The sequence below is a fragment of the Rhinolophus sinicus genome, linkage group LG11, assembly GCF_036562045.2.
Source record: "Rhinolophus sinicus isolate RSC01 linkage group LG11, ASM3656204v1, whole genome shotgun sequence".
NCBI classification, from domain to species: Eukaryota; Metazoa; Chordata; class Mammalia; order Chiroptera; family Rhinolophidae; genus Rhinolophus; species Rhinolophus sinicus.
The window spans coordinates 37,376,680-37,398,319 of NC_133760.1; the positions used below are offsets into that span (position 1 = coordinate 37,376,680).

General features: G+C 34.4%; 1 protein-coding gene across 4 annotated transcripts in view; it reads left to right on the plus strand.

Annotated features, from left to right (window-relative positions):
• CDH8 (cadherin 8) overlaps positions 1-21,640 on the plus strand; it is a 324,676-nt gene that overhangs the window by 244,976 nt on the left and 58,060 nt on the right. For all 4 annotated transcript variants that reach the window (XM_019755067.2, XM_074314784.1, XM_019755057.2 and 1 more), the window contains one exon: positions 14,281-14,402. In XM_019755067.2, coding sequence (XP_019610626.2) covers positions 14,281-14,402 — 122 coding nt within the window. The remainder of the gene's footprint in view (positions 1-14,280; positions 14,403-21,640) is intronic.

Consider the following 21,640-nt stretch of genomic DNA (forward strand, 5'->3'; position numbering starts at 1 on the left):
CAGAAATTAAATCACCCCCTATAAATTCTGAAATTAAGTCTTGATAGTACCAAGGTGATTTCTCTATGCATATCTTCCTTTGAGGAGACAGTCAAACCTTATTATCTGAAGAAAGATGATACCTCAAATTAAAACCCAGATACAGGAAGGGTGTAACAGATTGGCATAAACAATTAACGCATTGTAAACATCCTTGCATTGCACATAAAATGTTTGAAACATTAGATAAATTATATTCTAATAAGTCAAGGACACATATATACATATGATAGTAAGGTTACCACTAAAATACTATTAATATAAGGCTATATAACTAATAGGCTAATAGGGAAAATGAAATAATTCAAACTCATTAATCAAGAAGATAGAAAGGAGGAAAAATAAGAAAGAACTGATGAAGAAATTTTAAAAATATAATAAGAAATTAAAGTCGGATATATTAACAATCATGTTAAATGGAAATAAACTTCATACTTCAATTAACAGACATTTTCAGACTACAAAACAGTTTTCAAATCATGTTTGTTATCAGAGATCAACCTTAAATATAAGGACTCGTAAAAACTGAAAGGATTGAAAAAATATCTGTGCCAATTGAAAGCAAAATAAAGTAGTTCAACTGTAGACAGTGGAGAAAAATATATTACCCCAAAAAGAAAAATTTCATAATGATAAGTGATTAAACTCAGGACGAAGATATAAAAATCTTAAATTAGTGTGTGCCAAATAATGTTTGCCAAATATAAAAAGTAAAAAATTGACAGAAGCAAAGGGAGAAACGGAAATCAATACTTGACAAATAACTAGACAAAAAAAATTAGTAAGTGTAGAAAGTGTTTGAATATCATAATTAGTAAACTTACCTAATTGAAACGTATAGAACACTACACTCAAAAATTAAGGAAAAATCATTCTGATTGAACACACTTGAAACATATACCCTGAATGGCCAAAAGTGGGCCATAATGTGAGTCTCAAAAATATGCAGAGTATGCTTTCTTAACACAGGGAAATAAAACTAGAAAGAAAAGAAAAAAAGAAATTATCCCCATTGGAAATTAAGCCATACATTTCTTAATAATCCATGAAAGACAGAATAAGATCACAAAGGGAATTAGCACATTTTAAAAATAAATGATAAAATAATGACATGGAATACAGTAAGTAACACAGTGCCTAGAGGGAAATTAGCCTTGAAAGTCTGCATCAGAAAAGAAAAAATGCTAAAGATCAATAATGTAAGAATTCACTTCAAAAAGACTAAATGAACAGAAAATTAAAAACTAGTAGAGAGGGGAAGATAAATATAGGAAATAGAAAAATTTAATAAAATGTAAACAAACATACAATATTGAAATTTAAGAAAGCCAAAAGCTGTTTATTTGCAAAGATGAGTAAAGTTGATAAAATTGTGCAAGAAAAAAATAGAAAAGGTACCCGTTACCAATATCAGAAATGATGAGGGACACATTACAGATTCTATAGATATTAAAAAGATAACAATTGGATATTACGAACACATTTATGCCAATAAGGTTTAAAATATATATGAAATAGGCTAAGTCGAAAAATGTGCTCTTTTCAAACTGTTATAAATAAGCAAAAGAAAACAATATGTCTATCACTTTTCCTATTGAATAAATTGAATCCATAATTACTAACTCTTAACATATAAATTGTCATGCCCACGTGAACCTGTCACAAACTTTATTAAGAGAAGAAGAGGGAGCATTTTCCACCTCATGTCAGGAAGCCAGAGTAATCTTAAAGCTAGTACCTGGCAAGAATATTACAAGAAAGGAGAATTAACAGCCTGCTTCTCATAAACAAAATCCTAGGTAGCGTGTTAGCAAATCAAAACCTCCAATATAAAAACATAATATTGCAACCAGTGAACACTGGGGCATGTTATAACATTTGAAAATCTATTAATTAAAATATTAAGAGAATAAACATAAGATCAATTTCCACAGATCCACACAAGGCTATATATTCATCTCTGTTCATAAAAAGCTCTTTGCACAGTAGAAATGGAAGAGAACTTAATCTGATAAAGAGTAGCAAATATCAGACCTAATGGTAAAATATTGAAAGCTTTCTCCCTAAGCTTGGAAATGAGATATGGTTGTCTACTATTGCTACTTTTATTCAATTATACTGAAGGTTTTAGCCAGTACAATAGGATACAAGTAAGAAATAAAAGTATAAATATTGGAAAGGGAAAAATAAAGTTGTTACTTTCACACACTACATGGTTGAGTACATAAAAATGAAAAGACAAACTGCAGTTCAACTGTCACAAATAATAGTTTGCATAATTGTTAGAATTATTATAAAATAATTAGATTTTTATTTTCTAGCAATACTCAGAAAATAAAGATATGTATAATAGTAAAGAGACTTCAATTAAATTGTAAAATCTAATGAGTGATGTGCAAGACATCTAAAAAGTAAACTACAAAATATTACTGAGAGAAATTAAAGAAGAACTAAGCAAATTAAGTATATGTAAAGTTCACTATTGGAGACTCAAGTGTAAAAGATGTCAATTCTTTTAAAATTTATTTGTAGAGTCTTTTCAATGTCCATCAGAATTCCAATGGCTGTGTGTGTGTGCGCGTGTGTGTGCACGCACACACACATATACACAATTTGGCAAGTGATACTAAAATGCGCATAGAAATTTAAAGGGGAAAGTAATGAAATATTTAAAAGAAAAATAAAATGTTGATCTTATCATACTTATAATTGCACTATATGAAGATTTATTAGGTTGGTGCAAAAGTAATTGCCATTTAAAAGGTTAAAAATAATTGCAAAAACCGCAATTACTTTTGCATCAACCTAATATTATAAATATAGAGTTAAGAGAAGGTTGTATGAGCATAAAGATAGAAAAATAGACCAGTGGAACAGAAAATTCCAGAAACAGGCCTGTGTTTAAATACTTGACTGATTTATGACAGAGATATCAGAGATGGACTTGCAATTGCATTGATTGTGAATTGACTATCAACGAGTAGATAAACTGAACACTGACCTCTAACTCAAGCTATAGATATTAGTAATCTTCAGCTAGATCTGACATGTAAATGTGAAAAATAAAATAGTATACCTTATAAAAGATAACAGAATTTTCAAATTTTGGATTAGGCAAATTATTAATAAATAAGATGCAGAAAGCACGAAAGTTAATAAGAGCAAAGGCAATTTTTGAAATTAACAATTTGTATTCATCAAAACATATTACTACGAGAGTGAAAAATCAAGCCACAGGAGGGGAGAAGATACTGTGATACCCACAGCTAGCAAAGGACTGATATCCTTAATATATAATAGGCATATCAATTAGGAAAGCATAGACAACCCAATTTTAAAAATGGCAAAATCTTAAACAGGTATTTCACTAAAGAAGATATTCAAGTGGCCAGTAAGCATCATAGGTTCTTAGCATCAAATCATCAGGATATTGCAAATTAATATTTATCCGAAATGCTATGACATACCTCTACAAGGGCTAAAATTAAAAATGAGTGCTACATTACTGGCTTTACCAAGCATTGGTGAACATGTGTAGCAATGTAAACTTTGTACATTGCTGGTCAGAGTCTAAAATGGTGCATCCACCTTAGAAAAATCTTTGCAAACACACAATAAGGCTGAATGGATACTTAGCCTATACTCTTTCACTATATTCCTAAGTGTGTGACATACTTAACTGCATATATTTGTTCACCCAAAGAAATACACTAAATAGTTATAGTAGCACTTTTTAGAATAATATGAAACTAAAACAACCCAAATTTCTGTCGCTAAGAGGATAAATAAATTGTGGTATATGTATACAATAAAATCATTTCCCAAACAATGGAAAAGAAGGAACTATAGCTGTGTGCAACCATATGAATGAACTTACAAATATTATAGTGAACTAAAGATACAAAAGCGTGTACATTATATTAATTCAATTTTTATAATGTTCTAAAACTAATATAGTCTAAGAAACAGAGTAGAGGTCACCTTGAGGGGCGTAAGGACAGAGGATGGGTACATAGGAATTTTTGGGATGCTGTTGTGCTAGATATCTTGATCTGGGTGGTGCTTACATGGTTGATCGTTTTATAAAAATACACTGGAATAAAACCTTAAGATTTATGCACTTTATTGTTTGCATGGCTTGCTTCCGATACAAAAGTTGACCGTGCAAAATATTTTAAGGGAGTCACCGCAAGAATTAAAACTATGATGATTGTATTTCTAAATATAAATTCACTAATAGAAAATTCAACGTTACCGGAATCACCTAACCTTTCTTTTGATGTTTATTATTTTATTGCGGTGTTGAATTGTTTCGGAAGTGATTCCGAAGGGATCTCAGTATTCAACTTATGATATTTTTAAGACTGTGTTTTTCAAGTTCTATGCTAAAGACAGCCTGTGGGGTTTTGTTTTTGTTTTGTTTTGTTTGTCTCTTTATTTCTTTGTTTCTTTACTTGGTCAACCTACCCTGGATTCATATTTCAGCATTACCACTTCCTGACTTTGAGTGAATATTGGCAGACAGACAAGAGTCCATATAACACCTTTATTTGGGTTCATTGGATGTTCACAAAATGATACTTCTTTACTACCTACTATGATATATAACTCCTATAAATTGATTGCAGCCCATACCCTGAAATCACATTCTCATTTGAGAAAAAAAAATCTTCATAGTAACCTAACAAATCCCAAAAAGATATATAACAAAGAATGCAATACATTCTGGGCAGTTTACAATACTAGTTTTCTTCCCTAATAAACTGTGTGTGTGTGTTTGTGTGCATGTATGTATCATGGGCACATTTGTTACTGTAAGCTGGTATTGAATGAACACTTAAACTGAATATTAGATAAATCTATACATTAATTTCTCAGAGAGTTTGAGTCTCCCTAATTAATATTCTAATATATAAGGGGTTTAAATTGAATTGCGTTATAAAAATAATCTCAAAGAATTTAGTTCAAGTAATCTTGAATTGATCCTAGTTGTAATAGGGTAAAAAAAAACCACTAAGGATTTAATAATAAACAGAATGCAATTTGTTGACAGAGTAGAATTAGAGATTTTGCTAAGAATACTTAGATTACCGAAGGGGACATGGGGAATTATAAGTTAATTATAGAATTTCATTTCCTTACCTCTGATAGTATGGAGAAAGATGAGATATATAAGAACAATATAAACACGAACTTGGACTGTGAAAAGAGGGAGTCAACATTTTACAGTCACAAATTCAGCGAAAGCAATACACAGTAGAATGGAGAGACACACCTTAAACAAAACAAACAAAAAATACTTGCACACGAGGTCTGACAATTAAGTTCACGAACTTGTTGCAACGATGTTGCTAACCTTTTTTGATGTCAGAGGGATTATTCATTATGAATTTGTACCGACTGGGCAGTTAATCAAGTTTACTGTTTGGAAATGCTGAAAAGGCTGTGTGAAAAAGTTAGACAACCTGAATTTTTCTCCAACAATTCATGGCTCTTTTATCATGACAATGAACTAGTTCACATGGCACTGTCTGTGAGGGAGTTTTTAGCCAGTTAACAAATAACTGTATTGGAACACCCTCCCTACTCACCTGATGTGGCCCCCAGTGACTTCTCTCTTTACCTGAAGATGAAGGAAATATTGAAAGGAAGACATTTTGATGACATTCAGGACATCAAGGGTAATACGAAGACAACTCTGATGGCCATTCCAGAAAAAGAGTTCCAAAATTACCTTGAAGGGTGAACTAGGCCCTGGTGTTGGTGCATAGCTTCCCAAGGGGAGTACTTGGAAGGTGACCGTAGTAATATTGAGCAATGAATAATGTAGCACTTTTTCTAGGATGAGTTCATGAACTTAATTGTCTGCCTTTTTTTTTATACACATACACACAACAAAACAAAAATAAAGAATGTAGAGAACAGAAAAACAACGAATTTGTAATCATACATAAAGAATTAAAAGTAGGTAATGTTACACAACATATTAATAGAAAACTTTTAAAATGCAGTACTTCCATTCTCATTAGTACTAATTTTTCATTTATAAAGTACCTTTGTATGTATATAGGTTTTTATAGGTTGCCTTTACTTAGAATGTAACTGTTAAAGTTTTCCATTTATTAAAAATATAGCATCTAAAAGGTTCATCAAGTCAGTTCTCACCTCGATGGTTCTAAAGCTTTTTCACCTAGGGTCAAAATTTTACAACCATAAATGTGCCAACCTTACTTTCCAGGCCTTTGACTTTGTGAGTTGGAGAAAAGATACTGAGGGGTCATTGCTGCTATGTAGGAAAAAGGTGAGCGTAGGGCTTGCCAAGTGATTCTGTAGGACTCCGCTATTTCCAGGTTCACTTGAGATGAATGTAATAAATAAGAGACTTACATTTTCTCCCCATTTAGAGAGCATTTGAAAACCATGTAGCCAGAGAGCGTGCTTTTTAGTCATCAGTAGAGAAAAATGACAGGGGTCAATAAGGACTTAACCCAAGTTGTCCTTTAAGAGTCATTTTCTCCAGTAAGTTTAAGGCATTTTCAAATATGTCTAAATTCACAACTTCCTCAGCGAGTGAAAGCATTTTTCTCTCTTTCTTGAGGGAGTTACTACTTAGTTAATAGAAAAGCTATGACTTAAAAACTTTGCTCAGTTGACACTAAAGGCCCCCTCTGTTCAACGTTCTAATTTCCTTCTAAACCACTTATTACCATTTCATTGTAATATGACTGAAATTTTAAGGAGGGAAATAGAGTGACTCTTCTTTAAGAGTCTGGCTTGCTGGAATTATCACAATCAGATAGTAATCAAAAATGATTAAAATCCTCGTTGTTGACGCTTCCCTTTATGCATAGCAGAAGGCAGAAATTTCTTGGTATGTATCTGAGTGGGTCAAAAAACTCTCTTTGTACCAAGGCAGCAATGCAGTTGTCATGAGAGTGAAAGGGTAATGCATAAAAACAATGCTGTAAAGAGAAAACCCTGTCAAAAATATCCCTAATAGCATTTCTACCCTTCTGGTGTCCATTGATGAATTACATTCTAACTTGTAATTCTATGCTGAATATCTATGGATTGGTAAATTACCATAGTGATTTAGAAATTATCACACCATTTATGGGCAAAATGTACCTCAAAAAGTTTTATCTTTAGTCACTACAGAGCCTAAATCCACTACTGAAATTATTTTCTAAGATCTTTCAAATTCTCATCAGTTTTATTTTAAATGTATTAAATTGCAATCTGTTCTATCATATATTCAGTTCACCTCTTTCCTATTTTATAAACTTCCACTGTACCTCCATCCCCTATTCAATTATAAATTCTCTTATTTTGCATTCCCCTGTTGACTGTAATTTACTGCTCATGGCTGCTACCCTTCTGCTTGTAGAAGGCTCAAGAATTATTTATTGAGCCTCACCAGTATATCTAAATTTGTCGAGTCATTTTTTTCTCTCTTATAGTCTGAAAAGGAGAGACTGTTTATTTCAATCGATGCCTGAAGAAACAGCAGCTCATGGAAACTAGTTAGAAGCAAAATTCCCTAGTAACTTAGGCTTGGCAGTGTTCCATTACCTTTGATTATAAAAGGGCAAAACTAATGGGCAATTTATAAGGCTATGTGACAGAGAGGTGACAGGAAGTCACTATGATTCAAATGGTTGCAGTCAAGGAGATGTTTATACTAGGTGCCATTTCAGCCTTTTCTCTCATCCTATGTGAAAACAATCTGACTTTCGTGGCCAATCGAAATGGGCTTTTCCTTCTAGACGACTTTGTCACATCTCTTCTGTGTAGAAAATGAATCTTTAGTGAATGCTAATCAAGTTTCTAATTATAATATCTTTATATTTAATGTTTGTGTATCAGATGAAAGGCAAACATTTTGGGGCCAGTCACAAAGGACATGAATAATTTTCTTAGAAGTTTATCTAATTAAGTTTATTGCTCTATAATATCTTTAAAATGTGAACTGCAATCATTTCATTAATTTAGATAAAAGTGAACTTCCAGCATTTAAATGTGACACTTGTGTTGAAAATTATGATAAGTTGCAATAATTTTAATAATGCATGTTCATTTAATATAGATAACAATAACACATTTGGGGGATGTTTTGAAGATATGAGGTACTAGTTGTTTATTTTATTGCTTTTCTCCTTTTTTTTTTTTTTTAGCAGTGTCAAGAAATACTCATAATAAATTTCTGAGAGATTCATATACTTAGGAAAACAAAATAAAATGAACCATAATTTTTCTTGCCAATCTGTTTTATTGCTAACTTAAACTTTTAAATTTCAAGAAATATTTCAATGGCTTGCCAATGAACACATGATATAGCTCATACTCATTAGCATATCAAAGAACTCTTCCTGATTTGGCCTCAACTTTCTGTCCTGAGGTCAACCAGCCACTTCTCTGAATTCTCCTACCATTGGAGCTACTGATTATTTTGGTAATGGCATGGTTTCCAGGCTTCTAGGCCTTATTACATGTAGCTGGCTCCGTCCGAATGGTTTGTCCACCGTTTTTATCTAGGATATTTCTACTCATTATTTAAAGCTAATTCAAAGTCCATTCCCTTCTTTTAAACATGTTCTGTGACTATAGGAAAATGTCTCTCTTTCCTGTATTTTTCCACAGCATTTTGTAAAGGAATAATATGTAGGGTAGATGAGGGTATAAACAAGCCATTATATTGTGGTATTTCCTTGAGTACTGTAGATTTCGTTGATGATAGGAGTTTTGTATAAGTAACTGGGAATGCAGATGTAAATATTATAGTTATTGAACAACCAAAGAGAAGAATGATGAGAAAAATGAATGACAAAAGGGTATTATCAAAATTCTCAGGGGGTTCTAAGTTAAACCTCCTTGAGCTTATATCTTATAACATTTTGAAAAATGAATTCAGAGAAGCTTATACAGTTAAATTAATTTTAGAGATCCTTATTTTCTAAGATAAGAGTCATTTTGTGATAGTATTGTTTTATTCAGTCACAAAGGTCCTAGCTTTTGGGAAGAGGGAATGTAGTGGGTTGAATGGTGGTCCCCCAAAATATACGTTCAGGTCCTAACCCCAGGAACCTGTGTGAACATGACATTTGGAAAGGGGTATTTGCAGATGTAATTAACTTAAGGATGTTAAGGTGAAATCATTCCAGATTAACTAGGTAGGCCCTAAATCTAATAGCAAGTGTTCTTAGAAGAGTAGGATACACGGGAAGAGGAGGAGACAGCCTGTGACAATCAAAGAAGAAACTGGAGGTATGCAGCCTCAGCCAAGGAAAGCCCTGGCTTCTCTCAGCGGAGTCTGCCTGATTCTCTCTGGCCACTGGTTGGCCTACAGTTGAGCCTCTGACCTCCAATGAATCTGTCTACCAGATCTACCCAGCTTCTCCCATCTGTCTTTCCCAGCATCCTTCGCTTTTGAGATCATCAGAGGCTCGGACTTCTCCACATTCCTTTGCAAATGAAGTCAGTTCCTTTATAAGAGATTCAGAGTTCTCTGCTTTATGCTTCTTCCGCCTACCCCCAGACATAACACCTGAGCCATGGCTCTGGAGAGTCTAAGAGACACTTCTGCTTTAGGAGCTGAGTGTCCTTTGGATGGGGAGGTAGTGGCCTCAGTCTCCTTGGTTCCTTTCTCAGCATGCAACCTCCCCCTTAGGAGCCGTGACAAGGATGATCAGGGCCCCAGGGTTCCCAGTGACACGGTGCTCAATAAGTAGGGATTGGGTGGAAGAAAGCAGCCCCTTGCCTGCCGTTGCCCAGGACTTAGTTTAGACTCAGCAACAGGTATCTGGGCAGGATGAGAAATGCTAGCACCCTGCCTTCCCTGAGTCGATAGCCCTCAACTAACAGCTTGGGAGAGAGGGACCCCGCATTCTTGGTTGTGTTGTTCTGGAGGCTGTTCCCAATCCTGTTGACCTGTGAGGGTGGGGACAGTGAACCATTTGGTTCAAATACCACAGACTCGCTTCTAATGTTTTTGGTTTGTTTTTTCTGTATGCCCTTAGGACCTTTTCCATGGACTTTAACTTTTTAAAAAAAATAAATTTTTACCATATTTGGAGAGGGGAGCAGTCTATGGAGTTCCTTATGTTAGCATGCCCCAAGTCTAAAAAAAAAAAAAAGAAAAAAGAAAAAACTGAATTATGCATTAAAGGGCTATTTTGGAAGAGATGTAGCTTGGGCTGAATCTTCAAAGGTAACAAGGAATTCAACAGTTAGAAAGAGAAGGGATTGTATCATGGTTAGGTAGGTGGGAGAAACCCCCCAGCATGTTTTGCATAACCACTAAGGCTACAGAAATTCTGTCTCATCGTACTCAATTAGCATATCACTTTCAGTGTCAGGGTATGCAGTTTAGGTTTTATTTCTTTTAATTCATTTTATTAATGAGGTGGACTATAAACTATACAATTAAAAGGAAACACCTAGAAATGTGTCCAATTCAACTATTAATATATGGGAAGACATGCGTTTAGTCAAATTGGGATTTTTTTTTAAGGTCTCCATTTTTATGTTTTATTTATATTTATTTATTTGTTTATTTATTCGTTTTTTTAAGGAGGGCACAGCTCACAGTGGCCCATGTGGGGATTGAACTGTCAACCTTGGTGTTATTAGCACCACACTCTAACCAAGTGAGCTAACTGGCCACCCCCCAACTTGGGGAACTTTTAAATAAATGTAAAGACTGGTTCAAGGTAACTCTGTAGTTTGTTTCCCCCCTCCCCTCCTGAGACTTGTTTTTAAACATGAAAAGACACTTTTGAACTGTACATTTGATCAGATTGTTAGCTTTTTCTGTTTTATTCCTTTTGAAAACCTTTGAATAAGAAACATCAGAAATAAAAAATAAATATGTTGAACTGGGATTAAACGTAATATATAAAGTGTACACTATGAGATTTTTTTGCAGCTATGAGAGCTGGGTTCCAAATTTGGTTCTGAGTATTTAACACGTCAATCCAAAGTAGAAAATACAATCCTTTACAAAAAGCCATTGTCCGTTATACTTAAAGCATTTACTTGTAGAGTTGCTGAAACAAATTAAATATTAGAATTGAAGGACATTCTGTAGCATTTATGATCTAATAGTAGTACATGATATCTCCCAGGCCCACATTACCTCTCACAAAAAAATTAGATGGTGTTTTTCTAGGGATCGAGGCCCCTGGATAGTTAAATACCACCTTGTCCCAGATATTACATATGAGAAATCATATATTACTGTAGCGTTGAAAGTCGTCCCAATAAAAAACTCATGGAGCTTCTCCATCTAATATGGTTGAGTTTTACATCGGCTGGTCATCTAGATCTAAGAGACAAATGCAACTGTAACTGTGAGATTAAGAAAAGAAAAATTAAGCACGTGGGCCTTGGCATAATTATCCTTTCACCAAAACTGTGAAAATAAAATCTGTATATGCATGTTTGCCCATAGGGTGTGTGTGTGTGTGTGTGTGTGTGTGTGTGTGTGTGTGTGTGTGTGTACATGCAGCATGAGAAAGAGAGATGACAAAGAATATCATATTTAGTAGATTTGGCCCAATCAGCCATTGTCAGTGAATCTGACTCAGTAAGTTTAGCCCTTTCTTCACTTCCCGAGCAAAATCACATTTAAGGAGTGTGATAGCTTCTCCTTGTATTTGCAGTTTTCCAAGATTAGGCGCTTATTATTCACTATTATGTATACGTAGTTTATTAAGTCTCTGTTGACCCTCGGCGGTTTATTAATTGAATGTTTAGAGAAATTAAAGACAAAAACATGTAGTAATAGAAGGCTTCTGTAATCGTTTATATATGCACAGGAATTGGTCTAGGATGTGGAATGGAAAGAATGACTATTATATAAACACACAAATAATCGATAGTTCTTAGAGTTGAAATATAGATAATTACAAAATAAAAGTCATCAACTAAATGGACTCTGCTTGGGTGAAATAGTACCATGAGTAAAAATGCGGAAGTTAAACCGTGCAGTCTCTCAGGGAGCCTTCCTCAGTATTAATGAAAATCTGAGAATATTGGTGATGGTTCAACCCATTAAATTTAACCAGCTTTGTATTTGATATTTGGACTCAAAATTCAAATAGTGGTCAAACTTGAGATAAATATTTAAAACAAGCCTGTAAGCATTTTTGAGGAAATGACAGTGATTTACTTACCTTAAGCAAAAACAAATCAAATATATTTTGTTCTGGATGTTTGGAATGCCAAAACTACATCTTGGAGTTAATTTTTCACTGAGTAATCGTAGTGAAGGCATATGATTCTCTGAGTGTCAGTCTCCATCTAAAATGTGGGAATCGCATTACCTACTTTGTAGCTCTTTAGTGAGGACTAAGTGAGATATGATTGTGTGAAATGTCTTGTAGTGTACGTAGTAAACACTCCTTACGCATGGTGCTGATAATGCTGACAATTACAAAAGGGAAAGGCTGAAACTCCCTTCACTAGGTGCCTAATACTATCCTAGTACTTTTAATTTTTTTCATATAATGTCATAATTCTGTAAACAACATGTTAAGTTCTTGAGTTTCAGTTTCCTCAGGAATAAAATGAAGTCAGATAATCTGCTTAGGATCGTGTAGGCATTAGGAGGAAAGATGGCGCTCCAAACACTGTTTACTGCAAACACTGTCTTCCTTTTTACTTTCCAGCTGCCGCTCTTCAGATTGTGGTCAGACTAGAAAAGAGATATAAATCTTTAAGGATATAATCATATCTTGTTTCAAATACCTTATACCGTTTTTATCTACCTCATTCAAGTAGATAAAGCATAGAATGTAAATTCCTTATCTTAGGGTCATGAGTTATACTTTTTTTAAACTTCTCCTTCCATGGAAACTTGGGAAGTGCATGCTTCCTCTTTGAAGAATAAATTAATTTATTAGACATCAGATAGTAAAAGAAAGAGGAAATATCAGGTGACACACTTATGGCCTTCAGCTTGATTTTTGGCAAGTGAGGTTATGTTCCATTACTGAGGTGGTTGGAATTCCATAGGATAGTAACCATCCATCCATAGTTAATCAAATTAGAATATTGGAGAGTAGCCATGGGAGTTAACTAAATTTAAATCTTGTAGTGTTGCCAGTGGGGTAAACCAACTATAAATTTGTAACATGGCTATGATCATTTGGTGTGTGCTTTCGAAATACTTTCATATTTAACCCCACCAAAATGAGTATTTAAAGGTTTTAGATGTCTGGATTTAATCAATTGTCAAAAAAGATTTGATCTATCAAATGAAAGTCTGTTTCTTTACATTGAAAAGTCAAATACTTTCCACCTTTTGGCTTGCTTGTAAATGTTCTGTGCCAGAGAAACACAAATAAATAGCTGGCCCTCTCCAATGCATTCTGTATAATTTACAAGAGATCAAAAGATTGTACAGTCAGAATCAAACTGTACTGTTTTTATTACAAGTGAAAAATCATCACATGACCCCTGTCAACAATGTATTAAATGGACCAGATTTAATACGTGTGAGTGTGTGTGTGTGTGTGTGTGTGTGTGTTTATATTACTTTTTAAATTTAAGGACCTGGGGATTAAGGATTATGTATTAAATTCTGTGCTATTGGAGCTGACCTGGAAAGATTAAAAGATTATTATCTGTTTACACTGATGAAAATCTTTGTGAAAACAGCAATATTAAAATGACTTGGGCTTATCTTATCCACAAAGATCCCAAGGTCAATTTAAAAAAAATTCATAAAAGATATGATTTCCCATCTTTAAGATTATCCCTTTTATCATTGTTAAGGACACCCTCTCAGCAATTGATTTGGTTCAGGCCTTTTGCTGGGTTTTTGATGTTCACCTTTAATAGATAGCCAGTCAAGCAAGATAGTGCAAAAATGTGTTGTGTTTTATCCAAGATAAACAAATAAATCTGTGTTGCATACAGCATTGCTTTTTCTTTTGTCTAATGGACTTTATTAATATACTAAACCTTTCTTTCTAAGACAGCTTTTTTAATTTTTCAGAGATGGTTTTTATCAAGCTAAACTCCAGCAAATGATGTTTGGAATAATAATTTACACTTTTTTAAAAGCATTTAAGCACTTGTTATTCTTCCTCACTGAGTGGTCAGATTCTATAATCACCGTGTTGAAAACACCCTAATGAAACGAAGTTGAAACAGACACACATGCTTTCAAGAAGAAAGTTGAGTTGCACGTTAAAATGAAATACCCTCGATGCTGATGTTATTTTTTCCTTCCCATAGGGAACCACAGTCAGATATCACGAGTACCTGTTGCTATTAAAGTGCTGGATGTCAATGACAACGCCCCTGAATTCGCATCCGAATATGAGGCATTTTTATGTGAAAATGGAAAACCCGGCCAAGTAAATATCTCCATGTTGTTAATGCTGATATGTTTGTATACAACTGTCTCATATTTGATTAACCTGCAGTACAGTGTGCTTTTGCATCATTTATGATCTGCAAAGTCACAGGCAGGAAACACCTAAATGGGAGCTGAGAGGGAGTAGTTTTCTTTCTGAGATGTTAATTTTCTTCTACTTATGACCAAATTGACTCCTGAAGTGGAGTACCCTGCTATACTGTGAGCCCAGAGCCAAATAACTATCTTTAAATATCTCGGGGAGGTAGTAGAGGGATGAGGCCAAAAATTTAATCTTCAAATGACAGGAAGCAAGGGGAAAGGCCATGGGGTGGGGGGCGTGCTTGTTTTATGTTAAACACAGGAATAACACATAATTGTGGGACCTAGGGTGACCAGTTGTACAAAGCAAATTTTGAAATCTGTAACAATGTAGATATTTTAGATAAACATAAGATGAGTAACATGTTTTAGACAGGCAAGTATAGCATATCTGAATTGTGTATTGATGGATTTTTTTCTACCTGTCTCATATAACATAAATAGGGACAATGGAGAGAGAGAGACAGACAGGGAAAGGGAGAGGGAGAGAGAGAGGGAGTGGTGGGGGAGGCAGAGGTAATGAAAGAAGAAAGAAAGGAAGGTGGGGGAAGAGAAATTGGGAGGGAAGGAGGAGGAAAAGAGTTATAAGCAAGAAAAACAAAAACAAAGCCTGCTATTCTCTGAATGTCAAAATGGAAATAGTCTGTGTAAAATTCTAAAAAACACAAATGTAATAGATTTATTTTAACAAGGTGCCAAAGTACTGTATGTTTAAGATATTTATCGTTTTTCAACTTCCTAATTTATTTCTGGATGGTGACATTTTAATTTAAATAAACAGCAGCTGACAGCACGACACTGGAGTTGTTGATCCAACTATTATTGTGCCTCATGTGGGTGTTAGGAATTCAAATTACTTACTATTTGTCGAGCGAGCAGTTTACCTGACAAGAGTCAGAATTTCTTTTTCCACCAAAAGAAAGGAATAGCACTGTAGCCCTCTACTTTTAATTATTATTACATAAATCAATGTGTTACTGTCCTATAAAACAATGCACATTTTCCCCTAGACTACGCTCATATATCTGAAGGATTAGAATTGTTTCCATGTACTGAAATAAGATACACACACAGAGCAAAGTTAAAATTGTAATAATAAAACTGATTAATTTCAAGCACCTAGACAACATAAATGTTTAAACAAAACATTAACCTTTCACGGTAATATACTTTTTTTTTTTTTTAACATTCTAACATTAGTTCAAATGTTTCTTAATTTCATCATATGGAATTGCCCTCTAGCCATCATGTTTTGAGCATTTTCATTTATGTATATGGCAGTAAATATCATTTAGCTAAGTTGGTGGATTGAGTTGGCAGAGAGAATTTGATAAAAATATACAGAATATGTGCAGGTCAGTTTCAAGGGTATGGTTGTGTGAGCCAGATCGTTGCTGGGCTAATGTAGCCAATCACAAACTTATAAGCCAGCTGCTTTCAGTTATTCAGAATCTGTCAAGTGCATGAGGATTTAAATAAAACTCCATTGTTCATGCAGAACTCATCACGCAAGTTTAGAGAGTCAATGGCATTGATATTTCAAAAATTCAACATTGGCTTCACTTATGATATTGACATGCATGCTTTGGGAACTCCAGGAATCTGGAGTCTTACCTGGTGGATTTTGACTGTTTCCAAGGTTTGAATGATTCTTCAGCAGTTCTTATCCTTAGGAAAAACAATGCATTATTTTATCACCTTTCCTATGCAAGATCAAAATAAAAAAGAAAAGTTGATTCTTTGTTTTATGATTTTTGCAAATCAAAATGAATGACTCCTGTGAAGAAATGTTTACGTTGTGTGTCTACTGCATTAGCTTATTCTCAAATGAATCTGTTTAAGCACATTTGTTAGAGTTCATTTTTACACGAAGAGATGAGATCTTTGGTTGTTCAGCATAATTTTGGGGCATATGGCTGACTCGTTTATACACATGTAGTTGTTCAAACAACTCCTGAATTTTCTGATTCCTTTGTGCTAGTCAGAACTCATGTTTGATTCATTACATCATTCCTCGGTCACTTTTAATGGCTTCAGTATCTCATTTTTATAGTTAATGTTTTCCAAAATTCATCTTGATTACCTACACTAATATGCACTTATGTAAGTTCAACATAGATACATTTTGAATTATCACTCCGAATACCACACAAACCACTGACTCACTTTGAAATTAGAATATTCATTATCAGATGATCACACACTCATGAAAAATAAATGTCAAAAACTGAATTAGCACTGCATTTATAGTCAACTCGCTATTTTTCAACAATTAATGTCGGCTCTGCAACAGCCTCAGAGAAAGGAGTACAGGTGACTTTGAAATGCCTGGTTTGCCTGGAAGGTATGGATTTAAGGTTAAGTTCAAAGGGGGTCAGCTTCATGGGAGTAGGTGCAGCTGGAGATCATTAGCAATAATCAAGGGCTAGACATTAAGAAAACCTAGTCTAAAATCTTCTGGACTGGAATAGCCTCTTTCAAGAGGTTTTCAAAACAGCTCACAAAATGAAAACCAATGTCAACATGAACAGAGATAATTCTGTTGTGCTTGATTCTTCCACTGGATTAAACTCATTTAAACAAATAATGAAAGAAGAAGGAGGGAGTGAGGGAAGGAGAGAGAGAGAGAGAGGGAGGGATGAAGGGAGGGAGGGAGGGAGGGAGGGAGAGAGAGAGAGAGAGAGAGAGAGAGAGAGAGAGAGAGAGAAAAGAAAAGAGAAAAGAAAAGGAAAACAAGAAAAGAAAATGAAAGGGAGGTTACTTTCCTTTAGATGGAAATCTCCAGTTCATGATACATCTGTGCTAAAATTGGCATTTGCTCACTTTGAAAGTTGAATTGCAAATCATAACTGCTCCTCCCACCTTCTCATGATGCTGTAGTGAAAGGTGATATTTTCTTCAATTTATTCCCTTAGAGTAAAAGCTAGCCATGATACAGAGAAATAGTTCACAGTCCATATTATATAAAATCAATGTGAATCTCTTTTGGTTAGAATCATTTTAAATAATCCCTCCATTACATAACTAAATGTTAATATGGTATTTTCTGATTACTAGTTACTTCTATTTCTTTATTTGATTTCCAATAGTTATAGGTAAGTCATATCTTAAGTCAAAAGATAGAAGATGGTGTATGTCTTTAGTCTCTAGTTCAATCACGGTATGATAATGTCATCTACAGATTAGTTGGTCCTCAGTTTAAAAGGAAGAAGGGAAAGATGTTCTCCACTTATTCCTCTCTAACGGCCGAGGCAGAAATGAAAGTATAGACTGAGGAGTTCAAAATTAGAAAGCAAACTATATGATTGAAAGTTCATGCGTCTTATAGGATGGTAGGTTTGGTCAGTCAGTAAATTTTTATTGAACACAAACTGTGTGCCAAGACTTGGCTCGGAACTGGGGATTTCATGGCAAACAATGCCTTAAACATCAGTCTTTTCCCATCATAGACTTTTCTCTCTAGCAAACACGTAATAAAATTAGAAATGATAGAACTGAAAGAAAATTCCTCAAATCCTCTAGGCGGAAAGGAGGCTGAAGAGATCAGGGAAATGGAGCTATCCTACTGAAAAGCCCTCTTATAGAGGATATGTTCCACCAGAGACAGGAAATATCTATCAAGTGCTGAAAAGGAGTCCGCTGGGGATAACACACATTCTCTCTGAAGAGATGGTAATCTGGTGGACGGGTGGAGGGACAGGTAACAGGTGTGGAGAAATTAGTGTCTTCCTTCAGTATTTCTGATAACACCACACCCGGGACCAAATGTGAAAGAGACATAGCGATCTTCAGTGACCAGTGTTGTCCAGAGGGACTTCCAGAGTTGTGTTCTATATCTTATCTCTTTCATAAGGTCTTTCTAGGATTCTGTTTCAGATACTAGCCTCTTGCTTTCCGTACATACAGAATTACGATCATTTGTTCCAATTGCAGGGACTGAACTGGAAATGCACGTATTTCCAGATGTGAGTCAAGGTCTCTTGTTTAGTCTCAAAGGATATTTATTGTTTGAGAACTAAATAGTTAGGCGACAGACTACTTTAGCTCTTTTCCTTCAGGAAGGAGCTTTCCCTGTTACTATAAATAAATCTAGTGGAGTATAATTTAAGCTTCATCACTATCTATAGAAGTTGAGATATACTACTTGGCATCAAGTTAATTATGTCTGGGTTAAAGAAAAAATACCTTGGTTTGCATATTTTAATCCCTTCTTTCTCTGACTAATACTGAAGCATATAAAGTTTGTTTATCTTAGGAACATCACAGGTCCAAAATAGAAAAGGTCATAGCCTATATGTCTAGATATGTATCTAGCCAAAACTTGGCATGTCATGGGTATTCACAAAAATTTTAAATCATGGTCATAATTCATTTCATTCAGGAATGACAAATATTTCAACAATTATTTTCTCAGCTATCACCATGGAAACAACTCATTTACTCACAGACACACAGTGCACAAGCTAACCTTTTCAAATGAAAAATCATTCACTTATTGAACACTATTTATTGTGCATCTACAAGATGCTAAATATTGTAATATGACCTGGGGAAACAATATGAAATGGATAAAGAAGTGTTCTCTCTAATGGAACTGAGTGAGGAAGGGGGATTATAAAAAAGTTGAATGAATAAATAATAGATTTAAATTTTGAAACCTGGGCTGAAGAAAACATTGATGCAACTAGTCAGGGGAAAACAAAGAAACAGCAAAGATCTATTTCATATAGTGTTTCAGATAAAGTTATTTTTTTTAATGGGTATCATTGAAGCTGAAATTGAAAAAAAAAAAAAAAAATTGAGAAAGGGCTAGGCATGCCAGAAGTGGAAGCGAGGACCTTCTCGCCAACATGAAGCTTGTGCACAGACCTTGAAGGGAGAAATATTTGTTTTGTTTGTAGAATTGAAGACATCTTTGGCTAAGCATAATACATGTAATAAGCAAGTGTAACAATAATGTAATAAGCACGAATAAGATAGGATAAAAGAGTTTTATGCTTAAATAAAATCTACACACACACACACACACACACACAAGTAAGCAGAAAGAGCACTAAGGCTGTAAGTGTGGAAGATAACAGTAGTGTAGTCTAAGCTGGAGGCAGTAGAGATGGAGAGAAATGATTGCAAAAGCTGCATGCTGACATGAATGAAATAATATAGACAAATATATATATATATATATATATATATAAAATCATCACTGATCTGAGAGTTTTGTGTTGCACTCACATTTTACAGTTATGGGAGCTGAGTCTGATAAAGTGTAAGGGTCTTACTTGAGGCCATGAAAAGTCGCAAAGGTGGGTTTCAAAGTCTGTTCTTGAAGGTCCCCAGGTTCCTGTACTTTCTTGACTCACAGTGCTTCCCAAGGAAGCAGACTTTGTAATGCCATTGCTTGTGTGACATTGCCTGTATGACACACTTCTTAGAAAAGTAGTCATGAGAATAAGGTTCTGATCAAGAGTGAGCATTTTTCAAGAGAAAAAGAAATGAACTCCTGTGACCAATAATACACTTTATTCAAAAGCATTCCATGAAATCTTAAGTGAAAATAAATAAAGCTTAATAAGAAAAGATAATTATCTCTTGATAAACCCCAGCCATGAATGAGTTTGCTACTTCATTTATTTATTTTTTTAGTTTTTGTTGGTCTTTTTTCCTAATATATGTGAAACAAGGAAATGCAATTATGACATTTTATAGCATTCCTGAAACAATAAATATAGGAGATTTAATTTTAACTTTTCTGCCGGCAGGCATCTTCCAGGATTTATACACAAGAGGGAAACAGGATTGATTTTAAAAATGGATGAAATTGATGGCCTCAACAAAATGCATAAAGTATGATTTTCATTTTGTTTTGGGTGGAGTAAGGAGACGGTAAATTAGTAGAATGCATAAAACAATATTCAAGGAAATCCTATGTACCAAAACATTTTTCAAGAGAATCATTAGTAGAAGTATGCCTTTTAGAGCACAACGTTGACAGAAGGAAAAGCATAAGTGAAAAAATACCGTGGATGAGTTTGAAACTAGAACCATTTAAGTGTGCGAGTCACAGCTCTACCATTTACTGATTTTGTGACTTTGGGCAGCAATCTCTGTTTAAACTCTCATATTTTAGGGGTACGTAGGTCAATATTAGCTGCTCAATAAATAATTGTAGTTATTAGTAGTATTTATTTTAAGTAGTCTCATAGTCTAAAAGCAAAATATACTTTATTAGTATTATTTTTGTTATTTTTATTGTTTTTATTGTTATTTCTCTAGGAGCTTTCATTTGGAGCAAAACACTGTAAATAACCCCTAAATGGGTTAATATAACAAGACAACATACTCTCCTGTATTGGAATAAACCTCCCTCTGTAAAACATTTTTTTTTTTTTACAAAAGATTTCTTGTGAAACATTTACAAGTGTTTTATTTGTCAAGGGTAAAGGAATAGTTCCTACTTCATTCCTTGCCACATGAATTGGTGGGTTAATATAAGTATTTTTTTTTCAAATTTGCTAGAATCCACTTTCAGGAACACATATTATCTAAATATTTTATTGAAGTCATGCTGTGGCCTCTGCATGCGGTGGCTAAACCTCTTGTGTGATTCTAAATTCCACATGTTTTATTCTGGCCCCTAACCTAAAAGAGATTGATGATCCACAGAGAAAATGGTACAAAGGATTGTTTAAAAATTTTGGTCTGTTACAGACTGCTGTATTCTCTTTGTTTTAGTTTTGACCTACAAATGACGGAATAAGAATTTAGGATGGAAGTGAGGTAGACACATGTGCATGCTTGTTTCCATTTGCTCGTGGAAGCCATGATGATGAGCATGTCTTTTTGAAGGAAGTAAATTTGACACTAGATATTAGAAGGTATTAGGCTTCGTGCTAGTGACATATGTGGTCTGGCAATTAAGTTTGCAAACTTGTTGCAACGATGTTGCTAAACCTTTTTTTGATATCAGAGGGATTATTTATTATGAATTTGTACCAACTGGACAAACAGTTAACCAAATTGACTATTTGGAAGTGCTGAAAAGGCTGTGTGAAAAAGTTAGACTACCTGAACTTTTCACCAACAATTCATGGCTCTTGCATCACGACAATGCACCAGCTCACACAGCACTGTCTGTGA